Raw genomic sequence first — 9933 nt, forward strand, 5'->3', positions numbered from 1 at the left:
AATCAATTTAATCTTAGTACAATCTCTTATTTTCCACCAAAGATCAAAAGCTGTTCTTGTGAAGGAAATATCATACCAGTCTCCACAAGTTTGAGTCATTTCGAGCATTCTGAGACACTGAATTTGTGACAGATTAAAAAAGAACTGTTGTGTTCAGGATGCACAAACATACAGAATGGCAAGAACAACAGTTGCCAGTAAATCTCACAAGCTTGTTGATTTTAACTTGCAAACTCTGATGAAGTTTACATGTGTATTTTCATGCCGTTATGTTACATATTTTACCATGTAAGGACCTTCAAGTTCATACCCCAATTTTCTGTAATAATGGCGTGTTCCGACACCCGAAATTACAGCTAATTTTGTCGACCGATGTTCCCTCAGAGCAATCCTTTCAGCTTCTTCCATCAGGAGTGTCCCATAACCCTGCAAGATGATGAACAAACTAGTAAACGGCTCTATCGTTCCAAAACTAGAATGTCAAGATGAGCTTGATGTAACACGGATCAAAAAAATGTACATGAAAACTACACGTGAGAATGGAGTTCATTTCATATACTATAAACGAATAATTAACTTGAAACAATAACGGGATACAGAATATGACTTTTAAGTTATTGCAAGTGAACATTCTAGCAGAAGCCCCCTTGATCAATACTATTCATCAAGCAATTGGATTTGCAACTTGTGGAAGGCACTTCAATTTTGCTTCAAGAAAAATCTGATGAACTGACACAATGTTTAGTGGAAAAACTACACAAAAGGAATTCCCTGATAATTCTGGAAAGACCTCTTGTCTACCATTATTTCATGAAAGGAATATGCAGGTGTTCTTGAACAAATAGAAGGCTAATATTATCGGACAATGTGGGGCACAGGCAGCTAATCTGTGACCAACAAAAAGGACACAGAAGTAATAGAAGGTTGAAACCCTAGTAAAAAATATATGTGATTCGTGTATAAGAGGCCATATTTGGTGACTACTCTAAGCAGTTGAATATGTGGGTAGTAAACTTAAATGTAAATGAACAGAAGTCATAAAAAGTACCTGATGCTGCAGCTTATCAGCATCACGCCCATGCACAGGGACTGCAGTTCCATAGACATGAAGTTCACGAACGATTGAGCACCTCCCCATAAGTTCAGGGCATGTTGTGTTGCGTCCACATTTACGCAAACGCAACAAACCAACAAGAATATCCTGATACATGAGCAAAATCAGAAAGTTGAGGTTTGAGCACAGATTCATGAAAAGTGTGGAAATAGAGAGACTGTTTAACACAATATACAATGCAAATTAATCTTAAGGAGCTAACCATCATACAGAAGATGCTGAAAATAGAATATAAGAACTATTCTATTGACAGCAACTATGAGAGGAGAACAGCAGATATAAAGTTAAAACTAGTGAAATATAACATCCAGATAAATGTAGAATCACACTCAATCCAGCATTTTAAACACTTAGGTAATTAAAGCATTCTCATAGCAAGCTAACATTCACATTGCATGTATGGAAAATTATATAATCTAGTAGACAAAATACAACTATTTAACAAACAACATTCAACTTTATTAGGGCTGCATGATTCAGGTAAGTCTTGTTTAAGTTTTACAAAGAAAAAAAACGAAATAGCTAACTTTCACTTGGTATATTGAGTTATCAACAATACCATGCTGAAACAGGATGTCATCAGATTCAAGCTGCATCACACCCATTTAGTTCATCATGTTGAAAGTATACATGAGTTCAGCAATTACTCGAGCATATTGAGTCTGCTAATTTATTTTATAACCAAGACTGCACAAGTCAGCTTTTCTGACACTGCTCAAAAAGTAAGATACAGCTTAAGGCTGTTCAGTGACCCCATGGATTTTTCTGAAGGATCTAAAAACATGAAAGCCTAAAAGGCCTCATGCCAATCTACCAACTTCTCCCATCAAAAAAATGTTACCAGAAAATATATACTTGGATGGATGCTAGCTAAAAATTTTACACATTATAAGATCATAACTTTTGCATCAACTGCAGTGATGCATAACATGCACATAATAGGATCATATAAGTGAAGCACTTAGAAATTTCTTATTTATTACATTAACACACAAAGTGAAGCTAATAAAATTTCAAGACTAATATTGGTAAAGGCAACAGTAAACAACTTCAACAACATATAACCAAAACAGTACTTAGCTAAGCATTTCACAGTCCACAAAATTGGAAACTCTTGTTATACAACTGACAAAAACATGTAAAAATGTAACTAGCAGCCAATACCTGACGTGTATCTTCATATGACAGGAAGGTCTCCCAGCCCTCATTTGCCGCATAATCACGCCGCACAAGCTCAACTTCATCAGGCTTAACTTTGTGGTGGATGTCCTAAAATAATTTGCACAACATTTGTCATTCTCTATATTTGAATCTTGGATTTTATAGTAAATATGGATTAGAATAAACAAGCCTGTATGCCAGCTTCACGTGTTCTAACATCTCGGCATTTCAAGCCTAAATCTTCCATCCGTGCCAAAGCAAGCTCACGTAGATTTCCTTTCTCAACTCCAGAAGTAACAAGGGGCATAGGGATATCTCTTTGGACTCTATAAACACGTGTCCACGGTGGTACCATTGATAGAATCCTTGCAACAATGTCTACCAGGAGCTCTGGTGGGTAATTCCTATACCTGAAGAAAATATTAGGAATTAAACATCCATATCCCAACTATCATCATTAAATTTTAAATCTGGACAAGCAAGCTTCAAAAATGTTAAGATGCCAAATGAGGAGATATCAATTATACCACTGCCTTCAGATAACCAAAAATGTATCAATGCCATATAAAAAGAACACTAGAAGTTAAGGTTCTAAATACCATCCAGACCAGTCCATACTGGACAGTATTTACAGATCCAATGGGAACTAGGATGCGGACAATCTCCTTTTGGGTGGTTCAGGTCCAATAACCCTCTATCCGACCTGAACTGGGCCGTAAACCCAGTCAACTCTATTTTGTAATTGAGGTTTAAACTCCTCGCCTGTCATGCGTGCACAACTGCACACTTGCGTCCCTCGTGCTGCTTGCCATTGCTGGCCCGCAGGGTACCTCCTCCTCCTGTAACTCCACCTCTTCTCCACCTTCTCCTCCTCTTCCAGCCCCCTTCTAGTACCAGTATGGCCAAGCCAAGGACCCATATCCGAGATTTACTATGGTATGAGATAACATGCACCACTATACCCTAGTTAATACCTTAAAATGAGACAGCTTGGAAATAGAAGGTTTACATGCACTTGAAATATTTTCAAGGGTAGATGGTAATGTGCTTGTAAATACTGAAAGAATATTGTACCTGCCAGTTTTCCATAATTCATAAAGGCCAGTTCCTCGAATCACAAGTGTTGGGTAGATTTTAAGACCATCCGCCCTGAAAGCTGGGCTTTCAAAAAATTCTTTAAAACTTTCCAAATCTCTTTCAACTCCAACATTTGGAAGATCAGGCATCATGTGAGCAACAACCTAAAAAAGCCAACAAGAAACTTAACAAAGTCAGGAGCACCATGCAGATAAATCATTCTGGACACTGCACCACAAAAAACACTTCAAACCTTGGGGTATCATCACAGTTAATGAAGACATATTCATAGATATCAAAAATAAAGACAAAAGAACTTGCCAACAAATATAGTGAAATATTTACCCATAGGATTAAAAAAAAGAGAGCTGCCATCCAAACTTTCACTATCACTATAAGATTGGCTATACATTACAACTCAAATTGACAAGGCTCTGTGAAAGATTTAAGAAATGTTTTCACAACCAGCAGTCAACCGGCATCATCTCTTGGGCTTGTGCTAAAAGTCAGCTAGAGACCAAAGAGAATTGTCTCAAAAAACACACAAAATGTTGGGAAAATATAAAGAACTTCTTAGTCACAGTGTAAGTTTGCAAAATCAGGACTTGCAAAAAATCCAGATGAAGAGGGAAGGGTAAGTTTTGATTTTTCTTTTTTTTTAATATCTTCTCTAATGTAAGTCAACTAGCTGAGAACATCAACCAAAATTATTAGTACAGCGAAAATTATCTAATACCTTACACTCTCACAGTATCAGTTTTACATGGAAGGTAACAACAAAGGCAACAGATAGGTAAATTGTCCCAGGCAGACCATGAAAATCATGCAATTTGTCTACATGGCACCTTAGTATTTGGTTATGACTTGAGTAACTAGGCCAACATTGTAATCCAATTATAAAGTTTGTAGCATCCCATGTAATTAACTAATAAGTGAATCTCAAGCAAGGTATGCAATTTCGAATAATACCGTTCGGTATGAGCGGTACATACCGGTCTGTCAGCTTACCGATACACGGACCGCCCGTTACCAGACGGAACGATATATATATATATATATCAACGAGACGACATCGCGTCGCCTTTTATATATAAATATATATTTATTAATATATATATATATATATATAAACAAGGCAACGTTGCCCCGCCTGAGAGAAGAGAGAGGCGACGTCACCAAATTATATATATATGTATATATATATATATATATATATATATATATGTATATGTATATATATGTATATGTATATATATATATATATGTATATATATATATGTATATATATATATACCGAACGATATACCGCTCAGAATACAGTTTTGTACCGTACCGAGCGAACGTCGAAACTCCGGTACGGTACGAAATTGCATACCTTGATCTCAAGTACCAACTAAAAGAATTAAAAAACTATAAAATTTTCAATTTTACAATAACAGACTACAAGCATAACAATAGTTATGAGAAACATGGTAATATTATGATATAAACAAGTTGAGTGTGTTCTTTTTCTTTTTCAGTCATTAAATTAACAACCGGAATCAATACTGTAAAAATACAAAGGTTAGCAATTCATTCTTTCAAAAAGGGGTGCATGTTCTATGATGTTATGACCATCAATTGGGTGCTACCAGATCAGATTTGGGTTCAGATCCATGTGATCAAGAATCTAACAAACCTATGATTCAAAGACAAGGATATATGCCTGAAATTTCATATCAGATCTATACACATGATCAGGCATGGATCTAAGGCACATACCTTAAGTCCTAATGGATCCAAATTCAAGGTCCATACCCAGTAATTCATGTAGGCTTCAAGTTTTGGTCTTGGTTTATCAGGCCCCATCAACACACCTACCCAACATATTTACACTTTCAAAATGAAGAACCAGACTTACTTCCCCGCTATCAGATTAAACAATACAAGCAAAAGCTGTAACATACTATATCTGGAGAAAACAATCGAGAAGCTAAGACTAAAATAAACTTAAATTAGAATATCCACTCTTATATGTAATAAGCTACTAGTTTGTTGGTTATAGATCAAAGGAATCACATAATGTTCAAGTCCACTATGTAATACCAAGAAACCACAGATGCCCAATATTTAGCTACTACAGAAGTATGCAATGTGTTATTTAAGTCCTGCAGTTCTACATGCATATATCCTGTAATGACATACCGACATATGCTCACTTAAATATGATCAATGGATTATATAGCATCTTAAAATGAGAACTACTAAATGTGTGTGGTGGTTTTTTTGGGTGTGTGTGTGTGGGGGGGGGGGGGGGGGGTTTGGGGTTTGGGGGACTGGGGCTGCACGAGCGATGGAATCCACCTTAAAACCAGAGTCTTTAGCCAAGCAAAAACAATCAGCCACAGCAGCAACTGTATGGCCTCTATTTGTGTCACGAGCAACATCTTCATACGTGCTTTGAACCCCTATCTCAAGACGGGTACACCCATAAGACAACATTTGACGTAGATGCGGTCCCAGACAATAATCAGGTCTCCTGACAAACAAGTAAATAATAGATTAGCTGATTGAGAAGAGACCTTAAAGACACCTAACAAAAAGTGACCTTCTGATACTTGCATAAATAAACTTAAAGTTCAGTACATCTTCAATTAAATACTTAAGAGGTCTTTGAAAACGTAGCATAAAGCAACACAAGCAAAAAATCTGAATTCTCACGTTTCAATTGTCATGCCAATACATTTAGTTGCCCCATGCTCTGAATAGCGTACAGCCTCCTCAACATTGGCAGAAGTATGTCCTGATAGAGCATCATGAAGATTTCTAATAAAATAATCACGATAATCAGCAGGCAGTGACATAAAAGTCCCTCCCATTAAGATGAACTCAACCTGCACATGGTATCAGAGTTAGATTTTGAAATACTATGATTATAAATATGAATAATAATGATCATATATTGAAGACTATAATAATATACAGATAGAGTCCAATATGCTCAATATTCTAGAAGCTTTATAATTATACTGTAGAAACATAAACCTTATCCACACTGTGACCTAGCCTTTTCAGTTGATCTATTCTGCTTCTAGCTTGGACATATGGATTGTATCTGAAACCACAAAATCAACTAGCATTAGTGCATGCATATATAAGCAAAGAAGATGGTGATGAAAATATCAGAATTGATCAGGTGAGGAGAAAAAAAGATATATAATGTTCATGACTCATGACTGCCTAAATGGCTCCTTCCCCACTAGAAGGAAATCCAAGAAACAATAACCTAAACATGGGTCCAGATGGTATATATAAAAAGACAAAGAAGACAAATGGTTGAGAACTGGAGCATATTGAAATAAGTTCTTCTTTGTTTCCAGGAGCTATTACAAAATTGCAAGTTGGTGTCAAAAGATATCCTAAAACAACAAGGCTCGTTCATTAGAATCAACACTTCCTACTACAATATTCATATGAGAATCAATTAGTTTAAAGCTTTCTATCTGGCTCGGCCATAAGTGTGACCGAAATGTAATCCTTTGTGAATACCATGCTGTAACTAGCACAGTATTCATGGACCTAAGTATCAGTTTTAAGCTACAATATTAATATGAGAATCAGCTTGCTTAAAGCTTTCTATCTGGCTCGGCCATAAGTGTGACCGAAATGTGTTCCTTTGTGAATACTATGTTATAACTAGCACAGTGATCATGGGCCTATTTATCAATTCTATGCAACAAATGACCCCAATTCAGTTGTCCATTAAAATACCCTGTTAGAGCAGCTCATCTTCAACTTGAAGTTTGAGATAAAGGCATGCTCTTTTAGATTGCTTAATAGATGAGAATAGCTAGAATTTTTTCCAGCTCACTTGGCTGTAGAATAATGGTACAATGTAACCTGAGAGTTAAGGATCAAGCTTGGCAAGATTTAAACAATGTGTACATCTCTCAATGCTTTAGATGATCTCAGCAGTCCCTTCCATGAATTTTTCAGGAAAGTTTGGATTATAATCCAGTGGAATGATGCCAAGAAGTTTCAACTATAAATGAACTATAAAGGAACCAAATATAGCTTAATCATGTTCAGTTCCATTTAGACCCATAGACATTCACATGCAACATTTTTTAATATCTAGCTGGTGCAATTGCATGTATCAACCTTCAATTAATGGTGTGGATCAAAACTTCTGAAGCCACCTTGATGATGCTCGGTAGCATATTTCACAAGCTGAGAAATACAGTCACAAATTTTAGAACAAATTAACTTTTGATGATTACATAAATTTGGAATAGTTGGATCGGAGGACAGCTTCCCATGTTCTTTGATGGTGACCAAGGAGGTCAAATGAGTTGCCTTCCGGTAATAGGTAATAAGTAATATGATGCACGATATAAACAGTTAAGACCTTGAACAGACCACAAATAAGAAGACACTAACTTCACAGAGAAGAATGAGTATATTTATTGCACAAACTCTTTCCAGCTATATGCTTCCGGTTTCTTCTAACTTAGAGCTATAATTGGTGTAGGAAAAGATTCATTCATCTATAAGACCCCTATTTTGTTTATGAAACTCTACAAGTTATCACAAAATACTATTTCTTTCTATATTGAGAAACATTATTGAATTAACATATTTAGAATTTATTTCTCTTATTGGTTTCACATAATTCAAAGATTCTGCTTCGAGTTCAGATTGAGTTTGTTTGACTCGCTGGAAGACTGCCTTTCCAACAAGAAACTAGAGGACCTTCATTGAGACTAAATTTGGAATATTTCTCTTATTTCCTGTGCATATTTAAAAATTTTGATTCAGGCAAGGATCCAAGCTCTGACACTTCTAATTCAGGCCCAAGTACTTAATACTAGATCTTTTCACCAAGAAATTATCGTTATGGGAGGTAAAATCTCAGGTCAGATATAATTAAGCAAAGATTGGCTTTTCCTGAACATAATTATTTGATCAAATAAAGCCATCGAAACAAGAAATCATCATGTACTAAGCAGAAAATCCTACTCCAAAATGTTTGGTGAAGAGGTCTTTCTTGATGTACCACCAAAAGTATTTTCTTACAGCAAAAAACAATCCTTTTTTTATCTATTTTCTCCCAGAAATCTTGAGCAACATAAGCCGTAGAACCATTCAAATAACAATCAACAAAAAGGGTATCCGAGGGGCAAGCGGAAAAGACATGACGAATACCTGGCTCGGATGGCTCTCATGCTGGTAGGCTCATAGCCAGTATATGACTGCGTGCTGTACTCAAAATCCGAATCAGGACCACCAGGGCAATACACGCATATGTTCCCAGTGGTGGCGATATGGGGGCACCGGTGCGGCTTCGACATGACCGCCACGACCGCGATGCCGGAGGCGGTGCGGACGGGTTTGGCGCGGAGCTTTGGGAGGAGCGCGTCGCGGTCCGCCTCGGGTACCGCGGCAATCATCTCGACAAGCTTCGGGGCGCGGGCAAGGCCGTATTTCCTGCAAGCGGCGGACTTGAGGGCGTTGAGGTCGACGCTCTCGCCGCGGCGGGAGCGCTCGGCCATGGCGGATACGATCTCGGCTATGGCGCGGACGCGCGCCTCCTCCTCGGAGATCCCCAGCGGGATGGAGACGCCACCGCGTCCGGGGTTCGGCTTCTTGCGCGGCTCCGGCGATGCCATGAAGTCGGTGCTTTGCGACTCGAGTAGGAACCGCAGTCGGGAGAACGAGAACGTGTCGCGACCTCTCGGAGATTGGTACGCGTTTAGTTTAATTAGGGTTGCAAGGTGGTCGAGTGAAACCTGAGCCTGAATCGAACTCGAGTTAGCACAACGCTTCCAATAAATTATTTTTAGGTCCGTCGATGAGACACCATTTTTCAGATCATTAAACAAAAAATACTTTAAATAAAATAAGATATGTGAGTCTTAAAAACAAACATTTGCCCATCTCAACTTTAAAGGTAAATTATCGAAGAAAAAACTCTTCCAAAAATTCTTGAAAGTATCTTTGTTGACTACCGACCTCTACTTAACATCGTCAATTTTATCGAACCTCATAAGTGATTGCTAACTCTCCTTCCCTCCCTGTCGCTATCGTTACTTCAACGACCACAACCCTCTCTTCAGCACTCCGCTACTCATTCTTTCTTCACACGTAATCTTCATGGTCAATAACAAAGGCACAAGTGGAGGGGGTATAAGTGAGAATAATGAAGATGATGCCTTCATCATTTGGTTACCTTTGTGTATAGCCATGCTTATGCGGCATGTGATAAGGTAATTATTTAAGAAGAAAGAGGATGGGCAAAAATATGATAAAGTGCGTAAATCAAACGATACATAAAAACATAAAGCAACCAAAGGATTTACTTATGGTCTCTTATCCTATTGTCATCCTTAGTAGGAGAGGGGAGAGGATGAAGGGCGAAGACGAAGTTAGATTTGGTGATGGCAAGGATAAAATAATATTTTCATGCGGATGCTATGCAAAAAATTATTAAAGATATAAATTTTTTTCAAGAATTCACTCGATAACATATATATTCCAAAATTTAAATTATAAAAATATATTCATCAAAATATCTAGATTTTGGTATTAAAAATATCAAAATA

General features: G+C 37.4%; 1 protein-coding gene across 2 annotated transcripts; it reads right to left on the reverse strand.

Moving 5' to 3' along the window:
• Positions 1-113: 113 nt before the first annotated feature.
• LOC103977100 (elongator complex protein 3) lies at positions 114-9069 on the reverse strand. 2 transcript variants are annotated; one of them, XM_065140755.1, is made up of 9 exons: positions 8537-9069; positions 6377-6446; positions 6053-6225; positions 5696-5870; positions 3350-3516; positions 2493-2685; positions 2279-2383; positions 1049-1201; positions 114-426 (listed from the first exon to the last, which is right to left on the reverse strand). In XM_065140755.1, the coding sequence occupies exons 1-9, from the start codon at positions 8998-9000 to the stop codon at positions 268-270; spliced, it is 1659 nt and encodes a 552-aa protein (XP_064996827.1). In that variant the 5' UTR covers positions 9001-9069; the 3' UTR covers positions 114-267. The 2 variants fall into 2 exon arrangements, with proteins under 2 accessions (XP_064996827.1, XP_009390795.2); XM_009392520.3 differs by having other exon boundaries at positions 2466-2685.
• Positions 9070-9933: the final 864 nt, after the last annotated feature.

Source organism: Musa acuminata, chromosome BXJ3-3, assembly GCF_036884655.1.
Source record: "Musa acuminata AAA Group cultivar baxijiao chromosome BXJ3-3, Cavendish_Baxijiao_AAA, whole genome shotgun sequence".
Classification (NCBI taxonomy): Eukaryota; Viridiplantae; Streptophyta; class Magnoliopsida; order Zingiberales; family Musaceae; genus Musa; species Musa acuminata.

Excerpts from the sequence above, each read along its gene's own strand:
- LOC103977100 (XM_009392520.3), bottom strand. The coding sequence starts at position 9,000 with ATGGCATCGCCGGAGCCGCGCAAGAAGCCGAACCCCGGACGCGGTGGC. Across the intron at positions 3,517-5,695 it reads CTAAAGACTCTGGTTTTAAG|GTTGTTGCTCACATGATGCC; the intron begins GTGGATTCCATC and ends TGGCTTTTTTAG. Across the intron at positions 1,202-2,278 it reads CATATGAAGATACACGTCAG|GATATTCTTGTTGGTTTGTT; the intron begins GTATTGGCTGCT and ends CTCATGTATCAG.